The 17,370-nt window shown below is 36.6% G+C and overlaps 1 protein-coding gene across 1 annotated transcript in view; it reads right to left on the bottom strand.

The window, feature by feature from the left end:
* EML4 (EMAP like 4) overlaps nt 1-17,370 on the bottom strand; it is a gene marked incomplete at both ends in the record, with an annotated part of 130,067 nt that overhangs the window by 16,173 nt on the left and 96,524 nt on the right. Inside the window, 4 exons of the mRNA XM_082672741.1 lie at nt 8,455-8,522; nt 9,251-9,382; nt 9,468-9,593; nt 10,675-10,826. Coding sequence (XP_082528867.1) covers nt 8,455-8,522; nt 9,251-9,382; nt 9,468-9,593; nt 10,675-10,826 — 478 coding nt within the window. The remainder of the gene's footprint in view (nt 1-8,454; nt 8,523-9,250; nt 9,383-9,467; nt 9,594-10,674; nt 10,827-17,370) is intronic.

Here is a 17,370-nt window from a genome sequence, read left to right as displayed (position 1 = left end):
TGCATTCTCATTCTAGTCTAGATTATACACATTGAAACCAAGCTTCTGCTTTAAGGTAATTTGCAATCATTACGGGGCTCTATAGGGCCTAAAGGACTTAAAGAATCTTTCTAAATGTCATTGCTCAGCATCAGAGATGGGAAATCTTTGGCCATATATTTAAACTAATCTGACTTGTGAGTCAAGTACCCATACACAGTACCACCATTAACTAGACGACTTTTTAAAAAAGACACTTACTGATTTCTTTAGTGGCAAAAGAGAATCATAAGATTTCAGAGCTGGAAAGTATCATACTTTACAGTCCCTAAATGAATATATATGTGTTCATAATAGGAGTTAAAAAATATTCATCATAATATAAAGTGTATCCTCTGGGTGGCAGGTTTATAACTTTTTCCCAACTGCTTTTATGAAGCTTCTCCTTATAAGAATAGGAATGTGGCTTTTATAATCGGAAAAACATAAAGTCAAAGTCAGGGGAAAGAAAAGCCCAATTCAAGCCCAATTCAACCCTCTTATTTTACAAATAAGAACACTGAAATCCCATGATGTCAAAACACTTGGCCAGTCATCAACCAACTAGTTAGTGGCAGAGCCAGGATAGAGCTTCTAGCCCTTGGGCTTTTCACTACATCACACCAGGGAAGGGTGTGATCCCATGGAAAGTGCTCTCTCTGCCTGAGCTACACTAACATTCAGGATCTAGAGAAGAAAGAAGTCAGCAAAGGAGGCAGAATTGGCATTTATAACCCAACCGGGGAGACGGAGTGAGTTCATAAAGTGGTAAATAGTTTAAAGTAAAATGAATGACACAAGTTAAGGATTATGAGGTTTCAGAGCAGGGAGCAATCACTGAGGATGTGGGTGGTCTTGGATTTCATCACATCAAATGTGGCAAGGAGAGGTGGGATATAAATAGGTGGAGAGGGATAGGTAAGAAACTACAAAAAGGGCTGAGGTGTACCTGAAGGACAACGACTTAACCATTCTCGCTGGAATGGTGAGGGGAAAGATTTTTAATGGGCTTTAAGGGCCAGGCTAAACAAGTTTGGATTCCACTGTTTAGCAATCAAGAGGCCTTTAGGAATGTTCTAGTCCAGTTAGCTCATAGTTTCTTGTGTTTGCTCAATCCATTCCTCCTGCTTGATATAAGCTCCTAACTCTTCACTGCTTCTTCAAAATCTCAGAACTCTGTCAAGGCAGGACCAATTCCACCTCCTCTGTGAAGTGTTCTCTGACCACTCAGGCTCACAGTAATTTCTCTGTTGATCTTCAAGCATTACTGCCTGTTTATGCAAGTAAACTACTGATATGACATGCTCTATATCTTTTTATGTAGTATCTAATTAGGTTATAAGCTATTTGGGGTAGAGACCATGTCTTATATAATATTTCTTTGTGCCACTCACTGCATCTAGTGCTTTACAACTTGTAGGAGCACAGAGTGACTCCGAACTGGAATTATAACAAGGCAGAACTCAAGGAGATTCATGCTGATAGAGTTCAAAGACACTGTACACCCTGGGAAATGAGCTCTGGAGTACCGATGGGCCAAGTTCAGCAACATCAAATTACAGAGGGAAACAAGCTATTCTTTTCTAATTAGAAGTTTTCTCTTTTAATTATGTCTAAGAATAAAGTCTCAGCTAGTGCTAATATGTCTTTAACATCTCCCTTCTGAGCTAAAGGAGCATTTCTTACACTCAGAACCTTTCTAGTCAACAGTATTTGGTAACAGTACTTCAGCTACATTGCTGGTTTGCCAAGGTTACAGTCATCATCAAAACTAACCTTTAAAAATTGTATAAAAAATTCAAAAAAAAATGATGAGTAGAGCTGGATCACTTAAGTCTCTCCAGGTCTAACGTTCTGTAATTCCACATCGAAAACTAAATCTAATTTTTTACCTTTCTGCTCACCAGGTGCATTTTCCCAGCTTGCTCTTCCTTGTCAAAGCTGTCACTATAGATCAGAAACTTTGGGGTCTCCTTTGAAGTCACCTCTCTCAGTCTGCCCTCTCCCCTTTCCATTCCAGTATGGTTATACATAGTATGTTTTATATACTGACTCAAGTCCACGGATTTCTTTCTTTGAAACAATTTGAACTTTAATCTTTGCTTTTTATTCTCCCTACCATCATTTCAAGTCTATTGATTTCCCTACCTCTGGGTGTCTCACCTCCATTTACCAGCCTATAAAATGACTATGGCAAAAACTCCTTTCTTAAATAGTGTATTAGAATAGTGGTTTAGAAATAGAAATGGGTCCAACGAGGAAAAGAGTAAAGTTCTGTGCAAACTGCTTGGGGAATTTTGTCTGAGCTGACACCTGACATCCTGATGGGATGGCAAATATATTTGTGGTTTCTCTAAGGCCTGCAAGTGGTATAAAGATTAAAGCGCCTTTTGAGAAACTAGTTTCAAAAAAAAGGAAGGGAGGGACTTCCCTGGTGGCGCAGTGGTTGAGAATCTGCCTGCCAATGCAGGGGACACGGGTTCGATCCCTGGTCCGGGAAGATCCCACATGCCAGGGGGCAACTAAGCCCGTGCACCACAACTACTGAGCCTGTGCTCTAGAGCCCGCATGCCACAGCTACTGAAGCCCGTGCTCCACAATAAGAGAAGCCAAAGCAATGAGAAGCCCGCGCACCGCAACAAAGAGTAGCCCCCGCTCGCCGCAACTAGAGAAAGCCCATGTGCAGCAACGAAGACCCAATGCAGCCAAAAAATAAATAAATTAATATATACATATATAAATATTTATTTAAAAAAGGGAAAGGATGATTAATTGGGGTCTTGGAAAAATCAAGCAGAATGTATTTTGCCAATAATTCAGAGATTATAAACTTTCAAATTCATAACGGCTCAGGTTCACATGTATTGTGAGCTTCATGAAGAACTTTAAATTCCATCAAGAAACACAAATTTAAAAAAATGGGAGAATGTTATATTTGAAAATGTGTGGTATGCCTAAGTGCAATTTATTAATTAAATGGCTTATATAGTCAATGGTTCAACAAATCTAAAATTTCGATAACTAATGATTAACAATTACCAGTATATACTAATTTTTATCCATTTGTATGCTTTAAGGCTTCATTTCGGTTTAGGAGATATCAGGTCTTATTTAAAGCCTTATTGAAGTGCCAGTATTACCCTGGCAAAACCAAAGACATCACAAGAAAACTACAGACCAATGTACCTCAACAATATAGATGAAAAAAATCTTCAACAAAATACTAACATACTGAATCCAGTAATATATAAAAAGAATTCTATGCCATGACCAGGTAGGATTTATGTCTGGAACACAAGGTTGATTAGACATTTGAAAATCAATTAATGTAATACTCCATATTAATAAAAGACAAAAACCATGTTATTTCAATAGACTGGAAAAGGCAGCTGAAAAACCCAACACTCTTTCATGATTAGAAATTCTCAACAACAGAAAGAAAATTTGTCAATAGGATAAAGGGCATCTATGAAAAACCCACAACTAACATTATACTTAATGGTGAAAGGCTGAATGCTTTCCCTCTAAAATAGAGAACAAGATCAGGATGACCACTCTTGCCATTTCTATTCAATATTATACTGGAGGTTCTAGTCAGGACAATTAGGCAAGAAAAAGAAAAAACAATTCAGACTGGAAAGGAAGAAAACTATATTTGCAGATTACATGATCTTGTATGCAGAAAACCCTGAGGAATCCACTAAAAAAACTATTACTAAGAAAATAGGTCAGCAAAGGTGCAAGATAAAAGATCAATATATAAAAGGTAGTTGTATTTACATATACCAGCAATGAATATTCTGGAAATGGAAATGCAATTTCATTTAAAATGGCACCAAAAAAATGAAATACTTAGGTGTAATTTAACAAATGTGCAAATTTGTACCCTAAAAACATCTTTGAAAAAAACTGGAGACCTAAATAAATGTAAAACATCTCCTGTTCATAAATTGGAAGGCTTATTAAACTGTTAAAATAGTGACATTCCCAAATTGATCTATAAAGAGAAAAAACAATCCTTATCAAAATGCCAGCTGGCTTCGTTGTAGAAATTGACACGTTGATCTTAAAATTCATGTAGAATTCAAGGGATCCTGAATAGCTAAAACTGCTTTGAAAAAGAACAAAGTTGGAGGACTCACATTTCCCGATTTCAAAACGTACTGCAAGGCTATAATAATCAAGACTGTGGTACTGGCATAGGATGGACAGAGAGATCAATGGAATATAACTGAGAGTCCAGATAGAAACCTATATGTTTACGGTCAATTGATTTTTGACAAGGGTGTCAATATGATTCAGTGCAGAAAGAAAAGTCTTTTCAACAAATAGTGTTGTAACAACTGGATATCCACGTGCAAAAGAATGACGCTGGATATCTATACAAAGATTAGCTCACATCATATACAAAGATGAACTCAAAATGAATCACAGACTTAAAGGTAAGAGTTAAAACTATAAAATTCTTAGAAAAAAACCATAGGAATAAATCCTGAAGACCAAAAGACAGAGGAAGAATAGATAAATGGGACTATATTTTTATATAGTAAATTTATATAAATTATGTAATTTTTATTTAAAACTTCAGTGCAACAAATATTACCATCAAGAAAGTGAAAAGACAACCCTTGGAATGAGAGAAAATATTTGCAAATCATGTTACCTGATGAGGTACTGTATCCAGAATATATAAAGAGCTCTTACAACTCAACAATAAAAAAACAAATCAATTCAAACATGAGCACAGGATATGAATAGACATTTCTCTAAAGGGGCTACACAAGTGGCCAATAAACACATAAAAAAGATACTCAACAGCATTAGCCATCAGAGAAATGCAAATCAAAACCACAATGAAAAAGTGCTTCACAGCCACTAGGATGGCTATAATCAAAACACAGGCAATAACAAGGGTTGGCGACGATGTGGAGAAATTGGAACCCTCATACTTTACTGGTAGAATTGTAAAATTGTGTAGCTGTTGTGGAAAACAATTTGGAAGCTCCTCAACATGTTAAACATAGTTAACTCTACTCCTTGGTATATACCCAAGAGAACTGAAGACATATGTCCATACAAAAACTTATGTATGACTATAACTCAAGTGGTTATTTGAAGTATATCCACACAATGGAATATTTGGTGACAAAGGGAATGAAATGCTGACACATGCTATACAACATGGATGAACCTTCAAAACATTAGGTTAAGTGAAAGAAACTAGTCACAAATGACCACATATTATATAATTCTATTTATATGAAAGGTGCAGAATAGGCAAACCTATAGAAACAGAAAGTAGATCAGTTACTCAGGGCTGGAAGTGGGTGGGAGCAATGAGGAGTGACTGCTGACGGGTACAGGAATTCTTTTTGGGTTAATGACAGTGTTCTGAAATTGAGCTTGTGATGAAGGCTGCACAACTCTGTGAACGTCTTAAAAACTACTGAATTGTATACTGTAAATGGGTGAATTTTATGATATATGAATGATATCTCAATAAAGCTGTTAAAAAGACTCCTTACTATATGAGGATTAGCAATGTTAAGGAAGTACTATGTCCACTTAGGGCCATGCACTGAATTTTCTTCTCTTAGAAATATTAGTAACATATTCTTTTAAAATGATATTTTTTTAAATCACTGTGATAATTTATTCATACTTGTGCTTACTTCTTTTTAATTCTTTTTTTAAAACTAATTTATTTATTCATTTATTTTTGGCTGCATTGGGTCTTCATTGCTGCATGTGGGCTTTCTCTAGTTGCAGCGAGCAGGGGCTACTCTTCGTTGCGGTGTGCAGGCTTCTCACTGTGGTGGCTTCTCTTGTTGCGGAGCACGGGCTCTACGCACATGGGCTTCAGTAGCTGTGGCACGTGGGCTCAGTAGTTCTGGCTCGTGGGCTCTAGAGCACAGGCTCAGTAGTTGTGACGCATGGGCTTAGCTGCTCCGCGGCATGTGGGATTTTCTTGGACCAGGGCTCAAACCCGTGTCCCCTGCATTGGCAGGCAGATTCTTAACCACTGTGCCACCAGGGAAGCCCTTACTTCTTGACTACAAGAAGTAGAAGATTTCTACATATGGACATGAAGACATCTTTAAACATTTTGCTAGTCAGCTTTTCTGGATCATGAACAATTTGGACACGTGTTGTATTAAACTAACAACAACAAAAATCCTTGCCCTAAGTGTGACTTTTTTTAGGCTTAGGGTCAGTGATAATAATCTGAATGGCTACGTTGAGGAATTTTCTGTTTTAGACAGTACAGCCACATATTCACAGATCCATGTAAAAAATAATAAAGGAGAAAGTTCTCTAAGAAACAACAGACTAACCAGATGTGAAACCAAAGACAGGAATTAAGTATAAAATGAACACTGATAACTACATCTCCCCTAGATTTTAAATAATCCCCAACTCCACACCAGAAAGGATTTTTTTTTCCACTTTTTATTTAGTTGTCATATCACTTTCATTCATAAGGTGCTTTCTACTCGCAACTCCAAGAGGAAACAATTGGCTTAGCTTTAGCTTAAGTCACTTAAAGTAAGTGACTTTTCCTGTTAAGCTTGCTAATGATGACTTCACAGTAACACTAAATGTTAGAAAGTAACTTCAGTGCAATTTAATTACAAATTGGGGCAAACTGTATTTATGTGTATGTATATATTGCACATTCATCCAATGAAGTGGTGAGTCTTAATGATTCAAGTCCTTCTAACCCTTACTACTCCACTTGGTGTTTAACTCCTTCTTATACACAGTAAATGCTTTTAAAATACTATGTCAGCCAGTGATTTAACCTTCAAAGATAAACTTTCCTTATAATATTTCTAAGTAATGCTACAAACACCATAAGTACATCTCAAAGAGTACTGGTGGAGTAGTGGAAAGAGACAAGCTTTGGAACTATATAGAACCTGAGTTAAATCCCAGCTCAATCACAAGTGATTGAACCTCTATGGATCTTGGTTTCCTGTTTGTGCAAAGGAGATATTAACGAACATTTTGTTGCATTCTTGTGAAGACTTAAAGTACTATATGAAAAGAATTTAGTACAAGGTCTGTCATCAGATACTGAATACAGGGTGGCTCTTATTCTTACTACTTCATTGATTTTAGCATTTGTGATATTTGTTCAGCTGCCCCCAAAACAGATCTGACCTGCCATATGCCTGTTTAGTCCAACTTTAAGTAATAATCTATTACTGACATGTATTTTGGGGAAATCTGAGATAGTAAAGCCATCTGTATTTGCAAGTCATCACCAATTACTCTCCCAAGCAGCCTAATTCTAAAATTCCACTATTTCAGAACCACTCAAATAGCACCTCCAGTTACATGTCCACATTTCAAAGTTTATCTTTACCTTAAAGATCTATTTTTCCATGATTCTGAGCACTATATATGAGGAGGATTTTGAATATGTTTTGACTTTCTAGAGGTATTAATTTGTATCCAAGAGCCAAAGGGGAAAACTTGCTACAAAAAAACTTCACATTGTTAAATTTAGTTAGAATTAAATAAACTGGCTGATTTGAAATATTTGTTACATAAATAAAAATATTTATAGAAGTGTGTTCACAATATTTTCACTTCATTAGAAATCAGCATTCCATATTTTCTATGGGTTTAACTTTTGAAAATTTACTTTATCTTTTTCCTCTGCCTCTTTAAAAAAGAAATTAAGTTATTTGTGATGAGGGCTACTTACCAGCAGAGGCAATAAAAAGGACTCAATTAAAAAATACAGATAATAATATATATTACCTAATAACCTTGGAAAGGTACTATACAATGTCTGCAAAGATAAGTAATTAATAACAATTTCAGGAAACATACCTTTACTTATCTACCTGTGTAGCATTTAAAAAAGAAAAAAGCTATAGCACAAACAAAAGCTCAACTGGGTTATTTCAGGTTCATTTTCCTTCCCTAAAAGATAACAAGAGAAATTTTCGATACCACAGAAAATTTCACAAAGGAGGTCAAGTCTGCTGAACTGTCACCTTCCTTAATGAAGACTATTCTGACCTTCCTATTTATCGTTTTGCAACTGCACCCTCCAGTTCCCTCTTCCTATGCTCAACCCTCCCCCACCATAGCTCTTCATTTGCTAACTTAATTAGTTATAATGCTTATTTTTCATTCTGCCTCCACCCCTGACACACACTAAAATGTGGGCTCCACAAGGGCAGGGATTTTTGCTTTGCACTCTGATGTAGCCTGAACACCCACAATAGTGTCTAACAAACGGTAGGTGCTCAAATAATTACTGAATGATTAAATGAGTATACCTAAAAGAAAAGAAAAAAAGCATAAAACTGTGCCACTTAAAAGATTAATTTTCCAGATCAGATAGAGAACATTCCTGAATAATGGTTAAACATCCCACCACTTAGATTACTCAGCTCACATTTCCCTTAAAGACCCTACCTGCCTGAGTGCGTTCCTATGGCCACCACTGTGCCACTTGGATGAAAATCTGCACAGTGTCCTGGTTCCTAGAAGAGAGACAGACAACTGTTGGGGAGTACATGAGAAAGTCTCCCTAGATCTATGGGAATAGTGGCAAAATATATTTGAAAATAACTTGTTTCACATAAACATGAAATCTCAATCAACTTTACTGTAGCCAATGGTAATACCACATGGACTTAAGAGGAAAAAGGATTTCAGAGAAGGAAGGGGACATGCTGGCAGAGTGGTGAGGGGGAAGGACCACCAGCTTGTGGCTAGGCAGTGGAACAATGGTAAGGATAACAACAAACATTTGTACAGTTCTTTAGAGTCTGCAAAGAACGTGTATACACCTTTTAGGCTAGAAAAGGTGGATATCTGGGTGGGGTAGGGAGAAAACACAGTAAGAGACCAACTCAAAAAGAAGAGAGCAGAATCTGTTAGTGGGCAGTACTTACTGAACCCAACTGCACCACCACCAGAGACCTAAACATATCCATAACAATTAATACTTCATAAAGATGTGAAATATTTTTTATTTTTACTACTGAACCTGACAGAAAAACTGAGCTTCTGTCCTGTTAATTTGCTACTTTGGAGTGGGTTCATGTACTTTGTGACTAAACACTCTCCCTCCACCCCTTTCCCTTTACTGAACTATAGAAATACACTTGGTTTTAACCAATGCTGAGTCCTATTTGCTTTGCTGCTACCATCTGCCATTTTAGGGAGATTCTGTGGGAAGATTATAATCACATTCTGTTTTACTCACATCTACGAGCCTGGTCCATTCCAGCCTGTGTTCCACCGAGTTCCACATGCACACCTGTCTGTCCTGAGCACATGTCAAGAGCAAATCTTTGAAGGGATGTGTGGCAAGACCCCAAAGCTCATCAGTATGACCCTGAAAATGAAATACACCCATTGTTATAAGAAACAAAGAGTATCATCAAAAATACTCAGTTAATGGTTAAAATCATACAGCTTACCTGTACTTCTATTTGGAAGCCATCATTAAACGTTCCCCGTAAAATAAAGTTTCGTGATGTGCCTACCAAAAATTGATCTGCCTTTCCTTCTGCTACAGCTCTGATTGTTCCATACTGATCAGGAACCTAAAAAAAATTTTGTAAAGTCACCATACACATACTAACATGCAATAATTACCACCTGAAGACCGTAGTTATAGCTGTATGCAATTATGTGGTAATAAATGACAGAATTCCAAATTTGAAAGTAATCTTATACTAATAAATTATTTGTTCAGACAATTACATTTTATTACACAGAAGTTATAATGCATTAACAACATTCTTTGGTTCAATTTTAAATTCATATTTTTATATGATTTCAAGAGTTAATGATTAGGAGTAGTGGATAAAGGAATAAGTTCTGATAGACCACATGAAGACTGTGATCTGGTTTTGTTACTTACTGGTTATATTATTCTGGGTAAGTCATTTAGCCTGAGACAAATTTCTTTATCTATAATATGGGGATATATCTTCTTGGAAATGAAACCCAAGAGCAGTACTATCAGAATCCTCTTTTTAGAGAAGATTTTGTCTACAAAGCACGTTATGAGTAGAAAAGACTGAGCATAAATTCAAAATTTAAGTCACCAACAAACAGAAGCAATATTAAACTGAGTGAATTGCCTTTGCTCTGGCAATCATTGACTAAAATACTATTCTTAACCCATTTCACTTCCTGAGATCTCAGTTCAGTTAACAAACTTTCACTGAGCACATAATACCTGTCAGGTTTTATGGATACACTTGGTTCATGCAATGAAGCAGACACATATGTAGATAAATAGCAATTATCATTAAGCCCACTGTTATTATTTTCAAGTTTTAAAATTAAGCTGGTCATTTTGTATACCTTGGAGTAGGATATAGTTTTCAATGAATGTCTGTTAAATTTTAAGTTTACATGGTTATATTTTTGGGTCACTAAAAATATAATCTCAGAAATAAATAAGCAAATTAATTATTCTGCTGATTTTTCTTATTCTTTCAAACTATTTTGTTTAGTGAATAGTCCTTTTTTTTTTTTTTTATTTTGAGGGAATGAAATGACAAGAATGTGCACCAAATTTCTCAGAAAAGTGTAAGTTATCTCAATGTGGGACAAAAGACATAAGTTTAGAGGGTTTAATATTTAAAAATTTTTATGTTCCGTTTTCATCCTTACCTCTATTTCTCTTTCAGGATTCAGATCGTGATCCCACAGAATTATTTTTCTGTCTTTCCCGCCTCCAGTTAATAACATACCATTTCTCATCTGACAAAGTGTGAACACACTGCCATCATGAGCTTTGATTTGTTTGCTGATCTGATAAACACCTAATATGATGAGGAGTAAAATAAGAACGTGAGTGATAACATTTTCCATCAGATTTTAGAGTCTTTTTGGAAGAAAACTTTAGCAGAACTGTAGAGTGATTGCTGAATAACTCAACAATCAAAAACCTATTTTCAGCAAGTCTTCTGCAAGGCAGGTAGTAAAGCTTTAATACAACCTTTTGCATTTATGTCAATAATCAGTTACTCTGAAAATATTTCAAAATACATTCTTACAAAAAGGTAAACTAAAGCAGTGATAATTCCACAGACAACAGAGGGTATATTAACCTCAGAACTTTACTACCTTTTATAATCATCTTACATGGTAGTTAGGGTAGGTATTATTACTCTTCTGATTTTAGAACTAAGGACATAGGTATAGAATTGGCTTAGCCAATACCACACAGTTAGCTAGTGACAAAGCTGTGACTAGGACTCAAGTCTCTTTACTCAATGTTCTTTTACGTTTGCAAAAAAAGCCTTCATTTCCTCTCGAGGCAACAGTCATAATATTTAACATTTAACCACTGCTGAACTGGAGGACTTCTGCTCTGTCAGGGATAGTAACCCCTTTTATTTGCTGAGATACTGGGGAAGGTGTGAGGCAGAAGAGGCACTGGCAGCTTGCAGCAGTGGCTTTTGACCAACCAGAAAAGTATTTTAAAAACTGATCCAGTCACACCAATGTGATAGCTGAATGACAGCCCAGTTTTCTTGTATGCTCTCAGCACTTCACAAGTACCCAGGAAGGGACAAGGCAGGTACGAAAATATAATCAGAGCCTCTTTCTTAAAGGTGAACATAAGATTTCATGATGCCTTACTCAGAGAAGCTCTTCATTCAGCTAGTGAAGCTGCTAGAGTAAGAGAAAAACTTTTTAGAAGATGAGAGCTTGCAGAATTAGTTACCAGGTTCAAAATGGCAAGGTAGAACCTGGTTTAAGTATGACCAAAGTCAGTTAATAAATACACCTTAGATCCCTTGGAAATGAAAAAAATTACAAGTTTAAAAATTGTTCAGTGGGGGGCTTCCCCAGTGGCTCAGTGGATAAGAATCTGCCTGCCAATGCAGGGGACAAAGGTTCGATCCCTGGCCCAGGAAGATCCCACATGACGCAGAGCAACTAAGCCCGTGCGCCACAACTACTGAGCCTGTGCTCTAGAGCCCATGCTCCACAACAAGAGAAGCCACTGCAGTGAGAAGCCCGCTCATCACAACGAATAGTAGCCTCCACTCGCCGCAACTAGAGAAAGCCCGTGCGCAGCAACGAAGACTCAATGCAGCCAAAAATAAATAAATAAATAAAAATTAATAATAATAATAAAAAAGTTCAGTGGGGAAATGGGTGAAGGTGGTTAAAGGTACAAATTTCCAGTTATAAGATAAATAAGTTTTGGGAATTTAATGCACAGCATGGTGACTATAGTTAACAATACTGTATTGTACATTTGAAAAACGTTGCTAAGGTAGTGCATCGTAAAAGTTCTCAGAACAAGAGAAAAACCTCTACTGTATGAGGTGATGGTTGTTAACTAAACTTATTGTGGCAATCATTTTAAAATATATACATATATCGGGGACTTCCCTGGTGGTGCAGTGGTTAAGAATCCGCCTGCCAGTGCAGGGGACATGGGTTTGATCCCCAGTCTGGGAAGATCCCACATGCTGCGGAGCAACTAAGCCCGAGTGCCACAACTACTGAGCCCGCGCTCTAGAGCCTGTGAGTCAAAACTACTGAGCCCACGTGCCACAACTACTGAAGCCCTTGTGCCTAGAGCCCATGCTCCGCAACAAGAGAAGCCACTGCAACGAGAAGCCCACATACCGCAACAAAGACACAACACAGCCAAAACTAAATTAAAAAAAATAAATGTATTAAAAAAAATGTGAACTGTAAAAAAAAAAATTAAAAAATATATATATCAAATCATTTTGTTGTATACCTTAAACTTACACAATGTTATATGTCAATTATACCTCAAAACCCTGCAAAAAAAATTGTTCATTTCCTAATAAAATTTTTCATCAACTTTAAATGGATAAACAAAATGTGGTATTATTCAGCCCCAAAAAGCAATGAGGTACTAATACATGCTATAACATGGATGAACCTTGAAAACATTAAGGTTCGACTGAAAGAAGTTGGTCACAAAAGACCACATATTCCATGATTCCATTTATATGAACTGTCCCACACAGGCAAATCCACAAAGACCAAAAGCGACAAACAGTTGCTAGGGACTGAGGAGAGAGAGGAATGGGAAGTGACTCCAAATGGGCACAGTGTTTCTTTTTGGGATGATGAAAATATTCTGAAGTTAGTGGTGATGATTGCACAACTCTGTGAATATATTAAAAATCACTGAATTGTACATTTTAGAAGGGTGAATTTTATGGTATGTGAAGTATATCTCAGTAAAGCTGTTATTGAGGTTGTTCATTTTTACTCATCTATCTGAGCTGCCATTACATTGTTAAAATTAAAATTTGTAGAGTTTTGGTTTCCTAAAAAAAAATTATGCTACAGCTGACTCTCAAAATTACTCAGTGTGAGGCTGCTAGTGGTACAAATATTTAATAGATGGGTATATTTGGCAGGGAGAAAGGAACGGGCTTGCCTACTTTGGAGTAGGGCTTGCCTGATTCAGCAACGCTAGGAGCAGAACTCCAACAAACTTGCTATTCAGGTCAACTGCCTCGGCTCACATCAACATTCATCACGTAAAAATACTTTAAACATTGAACAACACAACTGTGCCCAGCAGGATAGCCAGCCAATTATCTAGCATAGCTCTGATGTGACCAAGAGAGAAAGAACATCTGAGAGATGTGAATTTTCTGAGAGTATTGCTGGCTTTGCTTGGGCATTTAAAAGTGGGGGGAAAAGTGGGGGCAAAGGGCTTATTTTTCTCATGCATGGTCAAATTAACAAGAGTAATCTGAAAGTACCACGGTACCATGTAAGAAATTACAAAACGCAGAGGTGTGGCATTTCATAGCTCTCTATCAGAATGCAGGAAAGTTAAATACAGTTTCTCTATTTTTAATTCAGTTTTCCCTACTTCTAAACATGACAAATACTTTGTTAAACACTTAAGATCTTCCTAGAAAAATGGAGTCTTAGAAAATGAAAAACTGAAGAACAAATGCTTCATCAAGAATAAAAATACCCTATATAAGTAATCAACATGGTGAGATACCCACTTTCTGCCTCCTACCACCCCAGGACAGTTATTTCCTGAGGAGGACCTATATTAATTTAGCTAAAAATATGTCTGTACTTTAAATTTAAACAAGTTACCAAAGCTTGCTTTACATAGTATTTACCCACAAAATAATTTATAATCCAAGATTTCCTTCTCATGGGTCTATATTTCTGACACTTTAATTTAAGCCAAATAATGTCTGAAATACCTGCCAAGAAAAATAATTATCCTTGTATTACAAACCTATTGTACTTCCTGGCACAATCATGGCCAAGTCCATCCAAGCTTACTTGCAAATCCCCCCTTTCTTCTCAACTCTAGCAGAAACAAGCTTCTGTAAAAACCAAGTTTACCTTGACTGCCAAATAAAGATCCTTTGGAGGGCTTTCTGTGCCTGTTTAACTACAGAATCAAATATCAGGGAGACTTTGAAATTTATGTTATATTCTTAGCAATGCGCAAATGGGTCCATGTTGATTATTTGGAGATCAGGTAAAATGGTAGTATTTCTTAAAGAAACCTGGCAAAGATTTCAGAATAATGAACATTTTAATGGTGGTGTTGATACTCTCAACTTCCTCTCCCCCACTTAAAGAATCATGAATTATTTCATATAAGAAAAATTCTGAACCATTTCCTATATGTAGGAAATAACAAATACCTTATACCCACATAAGAAATAGAAAATACTGAAACAACCTAAGTGTCCATAGATGGATGAATGGATAAAGGAAATGTGGTATATATATACAATGGAATAAAAAAGAAGGAAATCCTGCCATATGCAACATGAATAGACTGTGAAGACACTATGCTAAGTGCAAAAAGTCAGAGAGAGAAAGACAAATGCTATCAACATATGATCTAAGTTATATGTAGCATCTAAAAAAAATAAACTCACAGAAACAGAATAGACTGGTGGTTGTCAGAGGCGGGGGAGGTGGGTAGAAGAAATGGGTGAAGGTAGTCAAAAGGTACAAACTTAGAAATTTAACGCAAAGATGGTGACTACTGTTTATAATACTGTAATGTATATTTGAAAGTTGCTAAGGGAGCAGATCTTAAATGTTCTCATCACAAGAAAAAAAAACTGTGAGGTGATGGATGTTAACTAAACTTATTTTGGTAATCATTTTACAATATATACGAATATCAAGTCATTATGTTGTACACCTTAAGCTAGACAAGGTTATACATTAAAAATGTTATAAAACTGGAAAAAAAAAGAGAACAGAAAATACTAATTACTTTGAAGATTCCTGTTAAATTACACTTAAGGTAAGGAAAAAATGGTTTGGAAGCTAGAGAGCTCCTTATGAGGCATAAAACACAGTTTTGGTTTGTCTCCTATTTACTAGAATAAAAGGATTAGCTGTGAAATTATACTTCTGCAATCCCTCAAAGTCCCTTTTTCAGATGCAGTATCACAGTATAGTCAAATTTTGGTTGATAAAGACTGCCATGGGTACAGAAATATCATATTAGGGAATATGCAAACTGGATTAATCTACTGAAATTTTGGGCAAGAATTTAAAAATGGAAACTATGAACATCTGTTCTGATCTGGGCTTACACATTTATTTCACTAAACTCACCAAATCCTTTCCAGCCATATTTACATACCTCAAAACCCCAAATATAAAGGGAGAAACAAAATTCTCATCAAGTTTGCCCATAATAGGGTCAATCATGTAGCAAATTTCATGTGCCCAGCAGTTTACAAGATTAGATTTTCTGTTTTCTGTTCGTGCATATGCAGATTTTCTCTGCACAAAGGCTAAGCCACAAGTTTTTCAGATGAAAACCAAAATAAAAACAACTTCTGAACCTCTCCCTGCCTCCCACCTTGCACATTAAGGCTAATGAAGGGTGCATTTATACCCAAACTCTGCTCAGAGTGGTAGGATAATATGTCAACAATTTAAGTCACTGTTTTGATAATATAATACTGTTCCTGGCATTTCTGATACTGAAAAAAATGTGCCCAGGAAGAGAAAAGAGAGGTAAGTGGGGAGGGCAACTGATAATACTGTTCTTTCTTTTTTCTTAAGAATCCTTAACCAGGAGCTTCTGGGTTGGTGAACACATGGGGATTCGGGGAGAGTGGTGCGCCTGGGGAGGGCATGTAGGCTCTTGGCGGGCCCTTTTCCCTGGCCTTGCCCTGTGCATTTTTTCCATCTGGCTGTTCCTGAGTTATCTTCTTTTATCATAAACTGGTGATCTACTTTACACTGGCTACAGCGCTCAGGCCAGGTGTCAGTACTGGAGGGAATTTGGTGTCCATCTACCGTGATGCCTCCAACTGCACATATGGCCACTTGCTCACACTAAGGATGACAGTGAAATACTTGGAAGATCATCAAACTGAAATCAGAGAACCCATTTCAACTGCTAGCTCTGCAGACTCTGGGCTAATTAATAAATGTCTTCAATTCTTAGTTTTTATGCATGGAAAAGGGGTGTGAAGTGGAATAAAGTGATGTCACAGATATAAAAAAATCCCCAGGGGAATGTCTCAGGAACCTCAGGTTGGTTCCCTGTCACCTCCTTTTTCTTTCTCCCCCTCCTTTTTTTTTGTGGAACTCAGAGACTGACAGGCCTAGCTAGTTTTCTTTCTACTGCTACTACGTGCTACACTAATAAAGAATCTCTCTCTGCTCCCAGCCTACTGATTTTAGAACAAGGTCTGTAATTTTCCTCTCATAACCTTCTACTTTGAAGGAAGTATATGGTTCTCTGGATATTTTTTCACTTTTATTGTCCTTAAACAGAAAGGAAAAATGAGATTGAAAAAAAGCTATTTTTTTAAAATTTAATTTTTATTTTATATTGGAGTATAGTTGATTTACAATGTTGTGTTACTTTCAGGTGTACAGCAAAGTGATTCAGTGACATTCTTTTTCAGATTCTTTTCCCACACAGGTTATTACAGAATATTGAGTAGAGTTCCATGTGCTATACAGTAGGTCCTTGTTGATTATCTATTTTATATATAGTAGTGTGTATATGAAAAAAGACTATTTTCAATGTTTTTCCTCTCATTTTTTCATGTACCATAGAAAACGGCAAAGTGGACCTGTATATTTGGGTGCAAATGGGACTTGAGGATAAAATATATCTGTGTTTTTGAGGAAAACCAATTTGAGGTAAAGCTGAATGAATTCCAAGGCCCACTACTGGGGCTGGGAAGAGGAGCTGTAGTGAGAAAAAGAAAAAGAAGAAGGGGACTAACTATGAGTTATTCTTTTTGTCTCTCCTGTCCCATTTTACCATATGGCCATACACACTGTTCTTACACATATTGTATCTCCAGACCCAGCCCAGGAGACAGTAAAACC

The sequence above is a fragment of the Grampus griseus genome, assembly GCF_964374135.1.
Source record: "Grampus griseus genome assembly, chromosome: 15".
Classification (NCBI taxonomy): domain Eukaryota; kingdom Metazoa; phylum Chordata; class Mammalia; order Artiodactyla; family Delphinidae; genus Grampus; species Grampus griseus.
The sequence above is the reverse complement of the archived record's forward strand: the minus strand, read 5'-3'. Positions and strand labels throughout refer to the sequence as shown.